At 37.4% G+C, this 21,033-nt stretch overlaps 1 protein-coding gene across 21 annotated transcripts in view; it reads left to right on the top strand.

Moving 5' to 3' along the window:
- The window catches only part of GPHN (gephyrin), a 535,403-nt gene that overhangs the window by 285,825 nt on the left and 228,545 nt on the right, over positions 1 to 21,033 (top strand). For all 21 annotated transcript variants that reach the window (XM_086320195.1, XM_086320194.1, XM_086320189.1 and 18 more), the window contains one exon: positions 17,522 to 17,588. In XM_086320195.1, the coding sequence (XP_086176321.1) occupies positions 17,522 to 17,588 (67 nt within the window). The remainder of the gene's footprint in view (positions 1 to 17,521; positions 17,589 to 21,033) is intronic.

Below are 21,033 nucleotides of genomic sequence, written 5' to 3'. Positions count from 1 at the left end.
AAATTGTTAAGTTGGGAATCATTAAGTTGGAGCCTTTACTGGAATTGAACAATTGTGTAAGTGGATGATGAGTGATGGGAACCACATTTCTCACTGATACAGTAGGAAATCACATAGTTACAAGAGGAGGCTAGCATGATCCATAAGATATAATGAATCAGAGTTAGAGAAATCAGTATGGACTCTTGTTTTGTTTAATATACATATAAATGAGATACATAAAAATATTTGTAGATATGTGTGTATGCACTGGAGAAGACAATGGCAACCCACTCCAGTACTCTTGCCTGGAAAATCCCATGGATGAAGGAGCCTGGTAGGCTGCAGTCCATGGGGTCACTAAAAGTCGGACACGACTGAGCGACTCCACTTTCACTTTTCACTTTACTGCATTGGAGAAGGAAATGGCAACCCACTCCAGTGTTCTTGCCTGGAGAATCCCAGGGATGGGGGAGCCTCGTGGGCTGCCGTCCATGGGGTCACACAGAGTTGGACATGACTGAAGCGACTTAGCAGCAGTAGCAGCAGCAGTATATATGCACATTAGCATGCACACATATATTTCTTTGCTTTATTAGCAGAGAATATCTAAAAGAAATAACACTCCAGCAACCACAGCCATACCTAATGCTCAGTTCTTGATTTCTAATACCATTTGCCAGTAAATGGAATTTTTCCTCAGAAATGGCTGTTTCTAGGACCTGGGGAAGAAATACACAAAATGAGCCTAGTATCTTCTAGTGCTTGAAAGTAAGGAAATGCTCAAAAACAAAACAACCCCCCTCCCCTACATTATAGATGAATGTCACAAAAACATAGGAGCCAACTGACAAAGCTTCTAATGGCCAACGATAGAGCAGTTTGAGCAACAAAATAAAGTAGTATTTGATTATTATAACTTAAAATATAAAATAAGTTTTCATGAGTCCATCCTTATATCAAAGAATAATTGAATAAATTAATAGCGAAGAAAAGGAGACAGATCTCTTACCAAAGATTTCCAAATAATACATGTAAATATTCCACCCTTAAGGAGGGTGGCACATAACTGCCCACTCTTTGGCACAGGCTGCACACTGTTAACTTCCTGAACAATATGTTTCCTATGTGCAGAAGTATTTTTAAAGTAAGCGATGCCTGAAATATTACTCAACATGAATGAACCTTGAAAACATGCTAAGAAACCAACCTCAAAAGGCTATATATTCCTCCATATATGAAAGAATTCATATATGATTCCATTTATGTGGAATGTCCAGAATATATAGGTCTATAGAGACAAGAAGTAGATTAATGGTTGCTCAGGGCTACGAGTAGGAGAAAATGTGGACTGCTGATAGGTATGTGATTTTTTTTTTTAGAGGAGATGATTAATATATTCTAAAGTTGATTGCATTGATGATTGCACAATTCTGTGAAACACACCAAAAATAGAGTTTTTTTTTTACTTTATGATTTAAGTTAGATAGTATGTGAATTACATCTTAATTAAGTTATTACAAAAATAAGTAAGAGAATGATTTTTAAATTCACTAAAATAGTTACCTAAGGAAAAATGGGACTTGAGATCATGATAAGGTACACAGTAGTTTTTGAAAATATAGTAATAACCTGTTTCTTAAACTAGATTGAAGTACCTAGGTAGCTTTTTTCCATTATTATCTACATTTTATATATACATTACAAGCTTCTATGTATTTAATACTTAATATTAATAAAAATTTCTTTTTAAGGGGAACAAAATTGTATTATTCATGTTAATTTATATCCATGGCTACTGTGACAGATTTTATTTTCTTGGACTCCAAAATCACTGCAGACGGTGACTGCAGTCATAAAATTAAAAGACGCTTGCTCCTTGGAAGGAAAGCCATGACAAACCTAGACAACATATTAAAAAGCTGAGATATCACTTTGCCAACAAAGGTCTGTCAAAGCTATGATTTTTCCAGTAGTCATGTACAGATGTGAGAGTTCAACCATAAAGAAGGCTAACACCTCGGAATTGGTGCTTTTGAATTGTGGTGCTGGAGAAGACTCTATGGAGAGTCCCATGGATTACAAGGAGATTAAACCAGTCAATCCTGAAGGAAATCAACCCTGAATATTCATTGGAAAGACTGTTGCTGAAGCTGATGCTCTAGTACTTTGGCTACCTGATGCGAAGAGCCGGCTACTTGGAAAAGACCCTGATGCTGGGAAAGGATGAAAAAAAAAGGAAAAGAAGGTGGCAGAGAATGAGATAGCTGGCTAGCATCACTGACTGCATGAATTTGAGCAAACTCCCGGAGACAGTAGAGGACAAAGGAGCCTGGCATGCTACAGTCCATGGGGTCACAATAAGTCAGACATGACTTATTGACTGAACAACAACAGCTAGTGTGATCAAGTTTAACATGGAATATCAAAATTCTGGTATTAATTGAGACTCAGATTTTAGTTTTTAATCCAGTTATGTCCCATTTAAAAAAATTATTCTTTAGGTAATTAAATTTCCAGAAAATATATATATTTTAGTATTAAAAGGTTACTTCTTATTATATTCTCTGTAAGTCATTATATTTAAAGACTATAACCTGTCTATTTTTCATCATCATTGCAACCATCCTAACTCACCTCTCATATTCCAATATTCTAACCGGGTTCTTTGTACCTCTTCAGTTTTCCACATTGCAGCCCAGAGACATCTTTTGAAAACACAATTTTTAGTATGTTATTCCTCTGCTTAAACTTCAGTAGTATCTCATTTTTCCTGTGGATAAAGACTCAATTCTTTAATACAATTTTCCAGGGCCTAAATAAGCTGTCTCCACTGTCTATTTAGCAGCATCTCCCACTGTTCTAGTTTGGGCTGTTATAACAAAGTACCATACACTGAGTGACTTATAAACAACATAAATTTATTTCTCACAGTTCTAGAGGCTGGAAGTCTGAGAGTAGGGGACAGCCTGGTCAGGTACTGATGAGAGCACTCTTCCTGATTGTACAGCACTGAGTCCTTTCTGTATATTCACATAGTGACAGGTGGAGTCATTTTTTGTAAGGGCACTAAATCACATTCATGAGAACTCTTCCCTTATGGCCTAATTACTTTCCCAAGGCCCCAACTCCTAATACCATCATACTGAGGGTTAGGATTTCAATATATGAATTTGAGGAGGATACAAAGATTCACTCATTTCCACCACCACCCCTCCCCCCCAGTTATTGTTATCACGCACATCCAGTTCTCTCACTAGCTTCTGAGTCCTTTGTTCATGCCATTTCCTCTGCCTAGAATGTTCTTCCCAGTCTAACTCTATAATACCTATTCTTCAGGTAGCAGCGTAGATTTTCTTCCTTCTAGAAGCCTTCTCTAATCATCCCTCACCCTTCCTAGCATAAGACTAAACTGCCCTTCCTGTCATTCCTATAACTAATAATATGCCTATAACTTAGTTAACTGTCTTAACACTTAATGATATTTTCCTGTAAATCTGTAAACTCCCTAGGGGGACACTGTTTGCTTATTGTTGTAGCCCCATTACCTAGGTAACACTACCTTGCTCCTGGAAGATTACTCAGTGAATATTTGCTAAATGAATGAATTCTGATAACCATACTTTATATGTTAGGAAGATCTTTTTCAGTTCAGTTCAGTCTCTTAGTCATGTCCGACTCTTTGCGATCCCATGAACCTCAGCACACCAGGCCTCCGTGTCCATCACCAACTCCCAGAGTCCATCCAAACTCATGTCCATTGAGTTGGTGATGCCATCCAACCATCTCATCTTCTGTCGTCCTCTTCTCCTCCTGCCCTCAATCTTTCCCAGGATCAGGGTCTTTTCAAATGAGTCAGCTCTTCGCATCAGGTGGCCAAAGTATTGAAGTTTCAGCTTCAACATCCGTCCTACCAATGAACACCCAGGACTGATCTTTTTAAATAACAAATTTATGTTCAGGATGGGGAACACGTGTACACCCGTGGCGGATTCATGTTGATATATGGCAAAACCAATACAATATTGTAAAGTAATTAACCTCCAATTAAAATAAATAAATTTATATTAAAAAAATAAATTTATGTTGAATTATCCCACAATTAATCAGCAAATAGATTGAGGATTTTTTTGTACTTGTTTTTGTTTTTTTTTTTCCCCCTGAGAGCTCTCCATTAGATGAGTATATTTTGAAGTTAATGACAGTTCAGTCTATCATTTAGGTTTCTGTACTAGCTGAGCTTTCCTGATTTTTAAATATATTCTTTATTTTGTTTAAAAATTACTTTTACATTACCACTTAATATTGAATATGTCTGACTATTTATGCATCTCCTAATTTGATACCTTTAAAGAAGACAAAAACTAGAATATTCTTTCAAAGGAAACAAACAGAAATCCTTATTCTGTTTCTGGTTAGAGTCATCTCTTGTGTTGTTGAAAGAGAGTTTGCTATGATCAGTGCATTCTCTTGGCAAAACTCTGTTAGCCTTTGCTCTGCTTCATTTTATACCCCAAGGCCAAACTTGCCTGTTACTCCAGGAATCTTTTGACTTCCTACTTTTGCATTCCAGTGTCCCTTTCTATGATGAAAGGGACATCTTTTTTTGGTATTAGTCGTAGTAGGTCTTGTAAGTCTTAATAGGACCATTCAACTTCAGCTTCTTTGACATTAGTGGTTGGGGCATAGACTTGGATTACTGTGATATTGAATGGTTTTCCTTGGAAACGAACATATCGTTCTGTCATTTGTGGATTGCATCCAGATACTACATTTTGGACTGTTTTGTTGACTATGAGGGCTAATCCATTTCTTCTAAGGGATTCTTGCCCCACAGTAGTAGATATAATGGTCATCTGAATTAAATTCACTCATTCCAGTCCATTTTAGTTCACTGATTCCTAAAATGTCTATGTTCACTCTTGCCATCTCCTGTTTGACCACGTCCAATTTACCTTGATTCATGGACCTAACATTCCAGGTTCCTATGCAGTATTGTTCTTTACAGCATCAGACTTTACTTTCACCACCAGACACATCCACAACTGGACATTGTTTTCCCTTTGGCTCCTCCTCTTCATTCCTTCTGGAGCTATCTAATTCTCCACTCTTCTCCAGTAGCATATTGGGCACCTACTGACCTGTGGAGTTCATCTTTCAGTGTCATAGCTTTTTGCCTTTTCATATTGTTCATGGGGTTCTCAAGGCAAGAATACTGAAGTGGTTTTCCATTCCTTTCTCCAGTGGACCACGTTTTGTCAGAACTCTCCACCATTACCCATCCATCTTCGGTGGCCTTACATGGCTTGGCTCATAATTTCATTGAATTAGACAAGGTTGTAATCCATGTGATCAGCTTGGTTAGCTTTCTGTTATTGTGGTTTTCATTCTGTCTGCCCTTTGAAGGATGAGGATAAGAGGCTTGTGGAAGCTTCCTGGTGGGAGGGACTGGCTGTAGGTAAACTGGTCTTGTTCTGGTGGGCAGGGCCATGCTTAGTAAATCTTTAATCCAATTTTCTGCTGATGTATGGGGCTATGTTCCTTCCCTGTAGTTTGGCCTTAGGCCAAACCGTGGTAGGGGTAATGGCAGTAATGGCAACCTCCTTCAAAACTTATGCCAGCACGTCACAGCTCTCCCAGGACTATTGTAGTCAGTGCCTGTGACCCCGCAGCAGTCCGCTGTCAACCCACACCTCTGCCAGAGATTCCTAGACTCTCACAGTCTAGTCTGGCTCAGTCTCTTGTGGGGTCACTGCTTCTTTCTCCTGGGTCATCATGTGCACAATATTTTGTTGTTCCCTCCAAACATCCGTTTCCCTGGGGGTTCTCAATCCTTTTGCCAGATCCCCATGTTGGGAAATCTGTTGTGTGTCCTAGAATATTGTAAAGGCAAGTTTATACTGGTAATAAATAGCAGTACCAAAATTCAAGCATAGTTTATCACAGTAGTTCTCAAGTGGAACAAAATCAACTAGAGAGCTTAGTAAGATACTAAGTGCTGAATCGCACCCCATAGTTTTTGATTTAGTGGTTCAATTACAGTGAGGAAAGGAGAAGGGCAGTGTGGAAGGTTTTACATTTCTAACAGATTACCAAATGATGCGTATATGTTGTTGGTGCAGACACCACACTTTGAGAACTACTGATCTTTCAGATTGTCCCATCTTTCCACGGTACTTATCTCACGTTACTCCTTTAAGTACAATGGACTCTGACTAGATGAAGGACTTAATATACACAAAAAGTACTTGGTGCTTTTTTTGTCTATGTTTTACTTTTTTCCCTCTCCACTTAAAGCTGTCCTCTTTTTCTTGCCTTTACCTCCCTTTTCTACCTATTAAAATATTTTCCTTTTTAAAATCATTCAAGTGCTGTCTCTTCCATAAAGACATACTTCACCACCATCGCGTAGAAATTTCCTGCTTTTATTTTGATCTCATGGTATTTTAGGATAATTTGTGTCATCACTTACTATCTTGTAGTTGTTTATGTGCTTTCATGATCTGTGTTACAGTTGTAAACTCCTTAAGGAATTGGGTTGCATTTATCCCATAATACTTACTACAGGTTTAGTGAGTTTAACTTAATTAAAATTAATAAGTTGTTTGATGCATTTGGCATATGCTAAGAATATGGTGCTTGTGGTTTTAAAAATTATTAAATAGTGTTTGTAAAAATAACTTCTTAACCTAAAAAGTCTAAATAAATAAAAAGGCTGTTCTTCTTACAATAACTCTGGATATTCCAGAGATGAAAAAACTAATTTTTAAACATTCAAAGAGAAGGAAACAAAGGACTTTTGTTAAGTGTAATCTAATTTTGAGGGGGACAAAATAAAATGCCAAAGAGCCAAATGGATTGAGGAGAAAAAACAGTTTCTCATGGCTGTATACTTAGTCTTTTAATTATATCAGACATATATACATAATACATACACAGAAGTAGTGGTCTGAGTATTATAACTATTATGTACATACAGTACAGATAGAAGTTTACATCCTTAGCTTTGTTAACACTGCTATTTGGGTATCAATCTAGAGAAGATGAAGTATTATTGAAGGCATAACAGGCCTGGGCTTGATGACCAAAATATTGGAATTAAATGTATTGACTGCATTTTAATTTGTCACTAACCTTGTGGTGGAGGGAGTTAAAACTTGGAGCATTCTTGGAAACATCCTTAGAAAATAGTTATATTCTTGGAAAATATATTCCAATTTTTGCAATAGTTGATAAATTAGAAATGTATATAGATCCAACATGATTCTTCATAAGGATAAATTTATGACTTCTATACTTAGAAATCAGAGAAGGCAATGGCACCCCACTCCAGTACTCTTGCCTGGAAAATCCCATGGACAGAAGAGCCTGGTGGGCTGCAGTCCATGGGGTCGCTAAGAGTCGGACACAACTGAGCGACTTCACTTTCACTTTTCACTTTCATGCATTGGAGAAGGAAATGGCAACCCACTCCAGTGTTCTTGCCTGGAGAATCCCAAGGACGGGGGAGCCTGGTGGGCTGCCGTCTCTGGGGTCACACAGATTCGGACACAACTAAAGCGACTTAGCAGCAGTAGCAGCAGCATACTTAGAAAAAGAAATGACGTGAATGCTGATAGAGTGAACTTACTTTGTAAAATAAAAAAGATCCCAGAGGCATGTATAAATCAAACTCTTTATACCTAAAAGGCAAAACTTAAAAAAAAAAGAAAAGAAAGAAAAAGAAACGTTAATGAAACAGTGATAAGTGGTTTGTATGGAAAAAAATGTTCACAGTAATGGTGATAAAGGTGCTTACCAAGGTCAGGAGAACAATGCATGTCCAAAGTGAGACTTCGACAGAATATAAGAAAGTAGAATACAGTAACTGAATTGAAAATTTCATTAGAAACGGTCAACAGCAGTAGAAGAAAGGATGAGGGATAGGGCAATGGAACCCTTGAAGATAGGGCAAAGGAACCCATCCAAAAGAGGAACAGAAAGAAAGAGAGTACAGCTAGCTTAAGGCACTTACAGGACAACATCAAGCAGAATATTATTCATATTATAAGAATTCCAGAGAGAGAAAAAAGGAAAGAACAGAAACCTATCTGAAGAAATAATTAATGGCTGAAAATGTCCCAAACCAGGGAAACAGACATCCAGATCCAGGACATCCAGAGAATTCCAGTAAAGATGAATCCAAAGACACTCACCCACAAAAAACACATTAATTACATTGTCAAAAATTATTAAAAACAAGAAGGGAATCTGAAAAGCACAAAAAAACACCTTTTTATATATAAGGGAATTTCTGTAAGACCAACAGTAGATTTTTTAGTGGGCTTCCCTGGTGGCTCAGTGGCAAGGAATCCTCCTGCATTGCAGGAACCACAATGGGTTGGTTCACATTGTAGGAAACATGGGTTCAGTCCCTGGGTCAGGAAGATCCCCTGGAGGAGGGCATGGCAACCCACTCCAGTATTCTTGCCTGGAGAATCTCATGGACAAAGGAGCCTGGAGGACTACAGTCCATGGGGTTGCAAAGAGTCGGATACTACTGAAGAGACTTAACATGCACACACAGATTTTTTAGCAGAAACTTTGCAGGCTTAAAAGGAGTGAAATGATGCATTTAAAGTTCTGAACAGAAAAAAACTGTTTACAGAGAATACTTACACAAGAGAGTTGTCCTTCAGGGTTATAAAGGAAAGATGAAGAATTTTCCAGTCACGCAAAAGCTGAAGGAGTTGAGCACCACTAGACTGGCCTTACAAGAAAGCTTAAGGGCACTTCTTTAACCTGAAATGAAAGCATGCTAACAGGAAAGTATATGAAATTGTAAACCTACTGGTAAAGGTAAATAGTTAAATTTAGAATAATCTAATGTAGTAAAGGTGGTGGATTAACCACTTATAAATCTAGTGTGAAGGGTTAAAGTAGTAAAAATACCTGTAAGTACAGTAATTAATTAGTAAATATGCCAATTAAAAAGATACAAATTGCAACATCAAAAACAGTAAACATAGTGGAGTCAGAATGTAGAGCTTTGGAATGTGTTTGAACTTAAGTTGTTATCAGCTTAAAATAGACTTACAAATAAAAGATATTTTACATAAGCCTAATGGTAACCATATAGCAAAAAAAGGAAAGTTATGACCAACCTAGATAGCATGTTCAAAAGCAGAGTCATTACTTTGCCAACAAAGGTTCGTCTAGTCAAGACTATGGTTTTTCCTGTGATCACGTATGGATGTGAGAGTTGGACTGTGAAGAAGGCTGAGCGCTGAAGAATTGATGCTTTTGAACTGTGGTGTTGGAGAAGACTCTTGAGTCCCTTGGACTGCAAGGAGATCCAACCAGTCCATTCTGAAGGAGATCAGCCCTGGGATTTCTTTGGAAGGAATGATGCTGAAGCTGAAACTCCAGTACTTTGGCCACCTCACACGAAGAGTTGACTCATTGGAAAAGACTCTAATGCTGGGAGGGATTGGGGGCAGGAGGAGAAGGGGACGACAGAGGATGAGATGGCTGGATGGCATCACTGACTCGATGGACGTGAGTCTGAGTGAACTCCGGGAGTTGGTGATGGACAGGGAGGCCTGGCGTGCTGCGATTCATGGGGTCGCAAAGAGTCAGATACGACTGAGCGACTGATCTGATCTGATCTGATGGTAAATAATGCAAAAGATACACAAAAAGAATCTAAGCATACTACTATCAAAAAAACATTAAATCCCAAAGAGGGAGTAAGAGAAAAAGAAGGTAACAGTGGAATTATGAAACAGCAAGAAAACAATTTTAAAAATGGCAGTAAGTCCATACTTATCAATAGTTACTTTAAATGTAAATAAATTCTCCAATCAAAACATAAAATAGCTGAATTAATTGAAAAAAAAAAAAAAACACCTCACTGTATGCTGCCTGACCAACTTCTCACATAAGGATACTGAAAATAAAGGATGGAAAAAGATATTCCATGCAAGTGAAAAACAAAAGAAAGCTGAGATAGCTATAATTGTATCAGGCAAAATAAACTTCAAGCAAAAGACTATAGTAGGAGACAGATCACTGTATAGTAATAAAGGGGTCAATCCAACAAGAGGAAATAACATTTGTAAATATTTAGGCACCTAACTTAGGAGAACCTATATATATAAAGTATATAAAGCAGTATTAACAGACCTTAAGGGAGACATAGACAGCAAAAGAATAATTGGAGATTTCAGTACTCCACTTTGATCGCTGGAGAGATCATCCAGACAGAAAATCAGTAAAGAAACATTAGACTTAAATGACCCTCTAGATCTGATGGAAAGCAACAGAATACACATTCTTCTTAAGTGCACATAGAACATTCTCCAGAATAAATCATGTCTTAAGCCACAATACAAATCTTGAAATTTAAGATTAAAATCCTATCAAGCATCTTTGCTGAGCACAATAGTGTGAAACTAAAATCAATTATAAGAAGAAAATCGGAAATTCACAAATATATAGAGATTCAACAACATGCTACTAAACAACCAATGGAAAGAACCAGATCTTCATTTTGCTGGGTTTTTTATTATCTTCTAAGTCTCCATTTCATTTTTCTTTTGCACTCTGGTCTTTGTTATCACCTTCTTTCCACTACAGGCTTAGTTCTTTTTTTTTTTTTTTAATTGAGGGATAATTGCTTTACTATAGTTTGTTAGTTTCTGCCATACATCAACATGAATCAGCCATAAGTATAGGTATGTACCCTCGCTCTTGAACCTCCACCCACCTCATCCTATCTCTCTAGGTTGTCACAGAGCCCCAGCTTGAGTTCCCTTAGTAGTACAACAAATTCCCACCGGCTATCTGTTTTATGTATAGTAGTGTATATGTTTCCATAGTACTCTATCCATTCGTTCCACCCTCTTCTCCCCCTACCCCACACCATGTCCACAAGTCTGTTCTCTATGTCTGCATCTCCATTGCTGCCCTGCAAATAGATTCATCAGTACCATCTTTCTGTATTCCATATATATGCCTTACCATATGGTATTTATTTTTCTCTTTCTTACTTCACTCTATTTAATAGGCTCTGGGTTCATCCACCCTATTAGAACTGATTCAAATGCATTCCTTCTGATGGCTGGGTAATATTCCATTGTACATATGTACCACAGCTTCTTTATCCATTCATCTGTCGATGTACATGTAGGTTGCTTCCATGTCCGAGCTATTGTAAATAATGCTGCAGTGAACATTGGGATACATGTGTCTTTTTCAGTTATGATTTCCTCAGGGTATATGCCCAGTAGTGGGATTGTTGGGTCATATGGTAGTTTTATGCCTAGTTTTTTAAGGAATCTCCATGTTGTCTTTCATAGAGGCTGTATCAACTTACATTCCCACCAGTGCAGGAGGACTCACTTTTCTCCACACTCTCTCCAGCATTTATTGTTTGTAGATTTTTTGATGATGGCCATTCTGACCACTATTAAGGTGATATCTCATTGTAGTTTTGATTTTTTTTTTTAATTCTTTGATGTGGTTGTTTCTTTAAGCTCTTTCTACTTTCTTAAAGTAGGGATTGAGCACTCTGAGCTTCCCTCTTAAAAGGAAGCTTGGGTTTATCTTTGAAAAGATAAACAAGATGGATAAACCTTTAGCTAGACTCATTAAGAAAAAGAGAATTTAAATAAATAAAATTTTAAATGAAAGAGGAGATGTTTTAATTGATACTACACAAATACAAAGAATCATGAGACTACTATGTACAATTAAACACAACAAACTGGACAATCCTGAAGATATGGAGAAATTGCTATCATCCACAAATCAGTCAGCATGACAAGACCACAGGTAACATACTCAATGGTGAAAAACTGAAAACTTTTCCTCTAAGATCAGGGACAAAACACAGACAGGCACCATTACCACTTGTATCCAACATAGTAATGGAAGTCCCAGCCAGAGCAATTAGACAAGAAAAAGAAATAAGTCACCCAAATCATAAAGGAATAAATGAAAATTGATATTCATCTTTAAGGCACATGGACTGTAGAACAGTCTTATGGACTCTGTGGGAGAGGGAGAGGGTGGGAAGATTTGGGAGAATAGCATTAAAACATGTAAAATATCATGTATGAAACGAGATGCCAGTCCAGGTTCGATGCACGATACTGGATGCTTGGGGCTAGTGCACTGGGACGACCCAGAGGGATGGGTATGGGGAGGGAGGAGGGAGGAGGGTTCAGGATGGGGAACACATGTATACCTGTGGTGGATTCATTTTGATATTTGGCAAAACTAATACAATTATGTAAAGTTTAAAAATAAAATAAAAAAAAAAAGAATATACCATATGTTGAAACACAAAGCAAGTCTCAATAAATTTAAATATTGAAATCATATGAGGCATATTTTTCACCACTATGCCATGATCAACTATTGATACAAGAAGAAAACTGGAAAAATCACAAATACATGGAGACTAAACAACATGCTACTGAACAGCTGTGAGTCGATGAAAAAATCAAAAGCAGAAATCAAAAAATATCTGACCACAAATAAAAATGAAAATACAACATATAAACATCTATGGGATATAGCAAAAGCCATACTTAGAAGGAGGTTTTTAGCAATAAGCCCTCCTTCAAGAAATAAGAAATATCTCAAATCAAAAGTCAAACCTTATACCTAAAGGAACTGGGTGGGGTCGGGGGAGAAAGTCTAACATCAATATAAGGGAGAAAATAAAAATCAGAGCAGAAATAAATGCAGCAGAGACTAAAAAGGCGATAGAAAAAGTTAATGAAACTAAGAAATAGTTCTTGGAAGATAAAACGAAATTGGCAAACCTTTAGCTAGACTGGCTTATAAAACCAGAAATAAGGAGAAATTGCAAATAATAGCACAGAAATATAAAGGATTGTAAGAGAAGACTGAACAGTTATAGATCAAAAAATCAGGCAACTTATAAGAAATGGATCAATTCTTAGAATCATACATTTTTTCAGGACTGAATCCATGCAAATGAATAGATCACTCACTAGTAGGGAGATGGAAACAGTAATCAAAAACCTCCTAAGAAACAGCATCCAGTACAAAACAACTTAATTGGTGAATTCTATCAAACATTTATGTTTTAGTTTTTATTTTTTGGGGGGCCCCGAGGCATGTAGAATCTTAACTCCCTGCCAGGGATTGAACCCTCGCCCCCTGCATTGGAAGGCGAAGTCTTAACTACTGGATGGCCAAGGAAGTCCCTATCAAACATTTAAAGAACTAGTACCAGTTCTTCTCAAACTCTTCCCAACACTAGAAGAAAAGGGAGCACTTCATAACTCTTTTTATGAGCCAACATTACTCTAATACCAAAATCAGACAAGAACAACAAAAAGAAAATTACAGGCCAGTATGTCTAATGAACTTAGATGCAAAACATCTAGACAAAACATTAGCAAATGAATATAACAATATGTTAAAAGGATCATACACCACGGTCAAATAGGATTTACTCCAGGGATATAAAGATAGTTTAATATACACAAATCAATCAACATAAATACAACACTTTAACAAAAATGAAGGATAAAAATCATGATCATTTTATCAATAGATGCAAGAAAAAAGGATTTGACAAGAGTGATCACCTATTTATCATTAAAATAAAATACAATGAACTGGAAGGAGCATACATCAGTATGATAAAGGCTGTATATGATAGACCCACAGCTAACATACTCAGTAGTGAAAAACTGAAAGATTTTCTTCTCAGATTGAGACCAAGACAAGGATACCCATTCTTGCCACTCTTACTCAACATGGTGGTGAAATTCTAGCTAGAGCAATTAAGTAAGAAAAAGAAATAAAAGTCCAGATTGGAAAGGAAGAAGTGAAACTGTCAGTATTTGTGGATGACATGATTTTATATATAGAAAACCCTAAAGATTCCATAGAAAAGCTATTAAAAATAATATTTTTATTTTTTATTATAAATTTATTTTTATTAGAGGCTAATTACTTTACAATATTGTATTGGTTTTGCCATACATCAACATGAATCCGCCACGGGTGTACACATGTTCCCCATCCTGAACCCCCCCTCCCACCTCTCTCCCTGTACCATCCCTCTGGGTCATCCCAGTGCACCAGTCCCAGGCGTCCTGTATCATGCATTGAACCTGGATGTTTCAGTAATAATAAATGAATGAAATAAACTTGTAGGATAAAAATAAACATACAAAAATCTGTTGCATTTCTCTACACTAAGAATGAACTAGCATAATGAGAAATTAAGAAAACAATTCATTTTACAATTGCAACAAAGAATAAAATACCTAGGACGATTTTAATCCAAGGAAGTGAAAACTACAAGACATGTTGAAAGAAACTGAATAAGACACAAATAAATGGAAAGATAGTCCATGTTCATGAGTTGCAAGAATTAGCATTGTTAAAATGTACGTATTACCTAAAGCAACCTGTAGATTCAGTGGAATCCCCATCAAAATACAATGATATTTTTGACAGAAATAGAACCAAAAAAATCCTATAATTTGTAAAAAATAGCAGAAGACCCTTGGATAGCCAAAGCAATCTTGAGAAAAATGATCAAACTGAAGATATTACACTCCCTCATTTCAAATTATACTACAAATCTGTAACAATCAAAACAGCATAATATTGGAAGAAGAGCCCAGAATTTGAGAGCTCAGAAGTAAACCCATAGATATATAGACAATTAATTTGCAACCAAGGAGCAAAGCACATAAAATGGAGAAAGGAGTACTGGGAAAACCAGATAGCACATGCAAAAGAATGAAACTAGACCCTGTCTTACATTGTACACAGAAATTAATAAAAATGGATTAAAGACTTGAATGTAAGACTTGAAACCGTAAAACTCCAGAAAAAAATCATGGGCAGTATGCTTTTGACATTAGTTTTAGCAATATCTTTCTGGATATGTATTCTTAAGCAAAGGAAGCAAAATTAAAATTAACCACATGGGACTACATCAAACTAAAAAGCTCTGCACAGCAAAAGAAGCCATCAGCAAAATGAAAATACAGCCTACCAAACAGCAGAAGGTACTTGCACATCATGTGTCTATAAGTGGTTGATACTCAAAATTTATAAAGAACAACAATTTTTTTAAAAAATTAAAAATGGGCAGAGGTTCTGAATAGACACTCTTCCAAAGCAGGTATACAAATAGCCAACAGGCACATCAGAAAATTTTCCACATCACACTAGTTAGGGAAGTGCAACTCAAAACCACAAAGAGATACCACTTCACACCCATTAGAATATAACAAGTGTTTGAGAGGATATGCAAAAAAGGGAACCCTCATATACTGTTGGTGGCAGTGTAATTATGTGCAGCCACTGTGGAAAAACAGTATGGAAGTTCCTAAAGACATTAAAAATAGAACTATCATTTGATCCAGCAATTCACTTTTTGGATATTTATCCAAAGGAAGTAGAATCACTATCTCGAAAAAATATCTACATTTCCACCTTTACTGCAGCATTATTGCCAGGACCTGGAAGCAACCTAAGTGTCCATTGATGGGTGAATAGATAAAGAAAATGAGGTATATATATGCTATAGGACATTAGTCAGTCATAAAAAAAAATGAAATCTTGCTACTTGTAACAATATGAATGGACCTTGAGTCTATTGTGCCAAGTGAAATAGATCAGACAAAAACAAAGACTGTATGATTTCACTTGTATATGTACTCTAATAATAATCAACTCATAGATACAGAGAGTTGATTGGGCTTCCGTCGTAGCTCAGTCGGTAAAGAATCTGCCTGCGATGCAGGACACTGCAGTTCTATCCCTGGATTGGAAAGATCCCCTGGAGAAGGAAATGGCAGTCCACTCCAGTATTCTTGCCTGGAGAATCCCATGGACAAAGGAGCCTGGCAGGCTACAGTCAGTGGGGTCACAAGAGTTGGACACGACTTAGCGACTAAACCACCAGATACAGAGAAACAGATTGGTGGTTGCCAGAGGCAGGGGTTGGTGAGTGGGTTAAATGCGTGAAAGGAGTCAAAAGGCACAAACTTCTACTTATAAATTCTGGGGGTGTAATATACAGCATGTTGATTATAGTTAATAATATTGTTTGGCTGAAACTTTCTGAGAGTAGATTGTAAAATTTCTCATCACAAGAGAAAAATTGTACAATGTGTGGTGACAGATATTAGCTAAATTTATTGTACTAATCATTCCATAATATATATTTATATCAAATCATCATGTTGTACACCTAAAATTAACATAATGTTATTTGTCAGTTATATCTCAATTAAAAGGAGAGCTGTATGGACAGTTTTAAATAGCTATGAGCACTTTGTATGATAAGAAAAAACAATAAAACACAAGACAATTTTAGGTTATTTCAAAAAGTTAAATAAGAAACTCAATTAAAAGTTGTAGAAAAATATTCTTATGTGACTTAGAATCTGAGTTATAAAATTTTAGAAATAGACTAATTGAATCTAGTCCTTTTGTTTTCAAATAATGGAAATTATATGTTACCAGATCAGAGTCACATAGCCAGTTATTGGAAGAGCATGATTCGAACTTTCATTTGAAATCTAGGCCTTCAACTCTTTATTCCAGCTTTCATACTTCTCAACTGCTTATGTTTATTATCTAACCACTTGCTTTTAAAGTGACCTGAAAATTTACAGTGAACTCTGAAAGACCTTTATACTTTAAATTGACTTGTTTATCAATTTATCAGTTAATAGTTGTGGTCTCTAAATTCTCCCCAGTACTATTGATCTATGAGAGACCTGTCTCACTTTTTTTTTTAATTTGTTTACTGATTTTAATTGAAGGATAATTACTTTACAATATTGTGATAGTTTTTGACATATATCAGTATGAATCGGCCGTAGGTATATATGTGTCCTCTCCATCCTGAACTCCTCTGCTACCTCCCTCCCGACCTTATCCCTCCAGGTTGACACAGAGCACCAGCTTTGGGTGCCCTATGTTATACATCAAACTTCCACTGGTTATCTATTTTACGTATGGTAATGTATATGTTTCGGTGCTATTCTCTCAAATCATCCCACCCTCTTCTTCTCCCACTGAGTCTAAAAGTCTATTCTTACTTTAAAACTTATAGACTTCCTGAGAAGCAAGAGTTTAAACATCTCACTCAATGCCAGAGTGCCTTATGTGTTAGACTTTGAACATAGACATTACTATATTAGTCATTTTTAGTATGCTATCTCATTGAATTCTTAGAACTGTAAGAGATATGAAAAAGCTGAAGTTAGAGAAAGAAGATAATATGGCCATTATTTCTTTAAAGTGGCTAATTTATTCTGATATCATGTTCAGTGCATTTTTCTAATCCACCACACTAACCATTGTTATGAAAACCTCAGCCAGAGAGAGTGCCCAATTTGTATAATACTTGGTAAATATTTAGCTGTAACAGTTTTACTCCTAAAAAAGTTGTTCACATATAAAAACAATGATTGGTCTTTGTTGTTGAAAGTATTTAAACCAACCATCATGCTAAGTTAGTATTCATCCAGTTTCTTTTTCCTTCCAGGCCTGTATGTGGAATCAGAGGGAAAACTCTCATAATTAACTTGCCAGGTAGCAAGAAAGGATCTCAGGTAAGCAGTCTTCATATTTATATGGTTTGTTTGAGAAATTTTGGCCAGCTGTGAGAGTTAGCCATACAAGAAGTTGGAGTCCTCCACAAGACCTCACTTCTGACACCAGTTGCAGTTCAGTGCATTCCCAAAACCACCCTCTGTTTCAATAATTCACTCGATAGATTCAGAGAACTCATTGAAAGGTGGTATACTCATGCTGCTGCTGCTGCTGCTAAGTTGCTTCAGTTGTGTCCGACTCTGTGCAACCCCATAGACGGCAGCCCATCAGGCACCCCCGTCCCTGGGATTCTCCAGGCAAGAACACTGGAGTGGGTTGCCATTTCCTTCTCCAATGCATGAAAGTGAAAAGTGAAAGTGAAGTCGCTCAGTCATGTTGGACTCCTAGCGACCCCATGGACTGCAGCCTACCAGGCTCCTCCATCCATGGGATTTTCCAGGCAAGAGTACTGGAGTGGGTTGCCATTGCCTTCTCTGGTATACTCATAGTTATGGTTTATTATATGGAAAGGATACAGATTAAAATCAACTGGGGAAAGAGGTGCATAAGACAGAATAAAGAAATACCAAATGAAGAAGAGCTTCTAATATCTTCTCCCTGTGGAGTCATGAACACATTACTCTCTGGGCATCAGTATGTAACGACACAAGGTTTATTGCTTATCAAGGAAGCTCTAAGTCCTTAACATCCGTAGTTTTTATTGAGGTACATCATATATTGCCCGTATGGCTGACCTTTAGTCTCTTGCATTTCCCAGAGCCTGGGCTAATACTTGTAGTCTCCAACACTTACCAGAGCCAAATATCACACTTCCCAAAGTCTCCATAATAAATCACACTGTTAGACTGCCTGGTAGCAAAAGTTTCCAGACAGAAAAAAGGCACTCCTTTCATTTCGCAGTAACTAAGGGCATAGGCCAGATTCTCTTTGGGTAAAGTTAAATTTTCTTTATACAAACTACTCCCTGGCCTCTGGCCAAGGCTTTCTTACAACTAAACAATAATATTTGTCTGGCTGAGCATCTATATTTACTATAGCATTTATATTATAGACACAACAACAGTAGTAGTGTGAATATACCTAAGATTTGGAGGAGCCAGAGAGAGATAGGATTAAAATCAGAGAAACGAGTAATTCATCCTCAAAAGCCATTATACAAATTTTCATATTTTTGTACTCATTTACTAATTTTCCACCTGATCTTCTGTTATTGTACCCTATGATACATTTCGCACAGAACTGTTTACCATAGAAATTAGCTCTCTTGCTCAGGCCAGTCATTACCCATTGAGAAGGCTTTAACTCAAATTCTTAGTACATGTGGCCATCAATATCAGCAGTTTAATCTTACTAACAATGCTTGTATTATATCGTAGTATAGTAGTAAATATAACCTGAAAAATAAGAGTCAAAAGATACTGAAACATTACTGGAGTCCTATACACACAGTAACAGTTAACCTAGTCGTCATCATATCATATGATCAAGATGTATCCCAGAGTGATGCTCCTCAGGTTTACAGACTTGTCAGGTTCCAAAAGCAATCTATGCCTTTTCCCTTTCTAGCATCTGCTACAGCTGAGCCAAGAAACAATTTCATCTCTTGTTTTAAGCTGCTTTTGAGGCACCAAAGTAATACTGGATTTCCCTGCTGCATAACCCCTTTAAACTCATTCCTTTACCTTCAACTACCATTTCTCCTTCTCTCCATTTATATTCAAGCATTTCCTTTGAACATCTTGAATGAGACACTTGATTTGGCCACTGGGCTGGTCCAGATGGCCATCAGTAATACTAGGTCAACCAGTACTTCCCTCTCAATCCATTCCATTTATTAAAGATAAGGTTACATAGTACAGAGTTAGTGGGGAGTCTGAAACCCCAGGCAATATAATTGCATTTACTCTTAAGCCCAATTTGGCCAGATGGAGTAAGACATAGTTTGTACCATCAAACCCTTAGGAATTCTGACATAAAGGTTTAAAAGTGTAGTTACGGTTTCAGCCTAAGAATCATCCCTGCCTCTGGCACCCACAGTTACAGCCCTGGTCCTCAGACCACTGCATCACATAGAAAAGAATAGTGTTCAGGTGATGTGGGAAAAAAAGAAAAAGGACAATTGTAAAGAGAAAAGTGTAGTTGTACAAACATCCTTTTTCATCCCCTCTTAGTAGAAAAGCAGACAAATCTGTCTGGAGAGAACACTCACTTAACCTCCCTAACGTTGAGTATGATCATACACTAATAAAAGCTCATGCATTTATCTCCTCCCATTTTAGACAACAAGTGTTTAAGTTTCAGTTTTCTATCATATTATTGCTCTGAAGAGGAAAGTGTGTTCCTTGGTCTAAAGATGTGTGCCTCCATGGTCACTGACACAATATCTTCTGTTCTGGTCCTTTTATAGTCCGTTGAGCATGTGTATCTACTCTGGAATAAACAAGGCTCATCCAGAGTAAGTGTCTATACCTAGTAGACCTCATTTGTAGCCTTGTACCCATTTGTAGTTAGTTGGACTAACAACATCAGCCCAGCTTGCCAGGTATACGTAGGACTTTTCCCTTGGGGAATTCGCTGCATAGCCCTCTGCCGTCTGTCTCTCCTTAGAGCAGACAAAACAGTTCTTATTGGCATTTGTGCCTCATAGTGTAAGAGGAATATATCTAGATGCAGCCTGTTTCTGCCTTCTATAGGCCCCTAGTGTCCACTCATCTCATGGGCCCAGGTGGCCGTGTCAAGAAAGTATACCAGGATATCTGCTCTCCAGTACCAGTCAACTTCCAATTCTGAAAGGGAGTTCTTCTGATGGGCATTAACAGTCTACTTTAATATACCCATTACATTCCCAGAGTGATTTCCATAGAGCCATACCCCATACAGGTATCCCTTTAATAGACCAGTTTTCCATTGCCCATCTGCCTGACCATATGACTAGGCCATTTGAACACTTCCCATGAGTCAGTAAAAACCCAAACATAGGGGCAAACAAGCAGTTCAGCCCATGGAGCTGATTTGTTTTTACCTTCTTCAATCAGAGTGGCGGCCTTCCAAACAGGATGCTGTCCCTTCACCTTGGAATTGCCATCCATAAACCAAGCAGCTCTTTGTTGATCAATAGAAAGCTGTTTATAGGGCACCGCCCAAATGGCCCAAGTGGCCATAGGATCCAGCAGCTCCTCAGGTGATTCCGAAGTCAGCCCTAGGTGAAAAGAGGCTGCCTGCTCGTGAGTACCTCCTTGCATTCTCCTGGTAGCATGATTCTATATGCAACATTTCCATTTTATTATGGAACTCTCCTGGGCATTGCCTTCCTTCCTCATTAGAGCTTTTCTCTGAAATTACCAAGACATTATAGATATTTCAGGTTTCAGAGTTATTGTGTGTCCTTTAGTCATAAGGACGGTCTCAGTTAAAGTCCAATAACAAGTAGTAATTGTCTCTCAA

The sequence above is a fragment of the Bos grunniens genome, chromosome 10 (genome assembly GCF_055505025.1).
Source record: "Bos grunniens cultivar Pamir isolate PY7600 chromosome 10, Bosgru_T2T1.0, whole genome shotgun sequence".
In the NCBI taxonomy this organism is placed as follows: Eukaryota; Metazoa; Chordata; class Mammalia; order Artiodactyla; family Bovidae; genus Bos; species Bos grunniens.
Note: the sequence above shows the minus strand (reverse complement) of the source record. Positions and strands in the feature narration are given on the sequence as shown.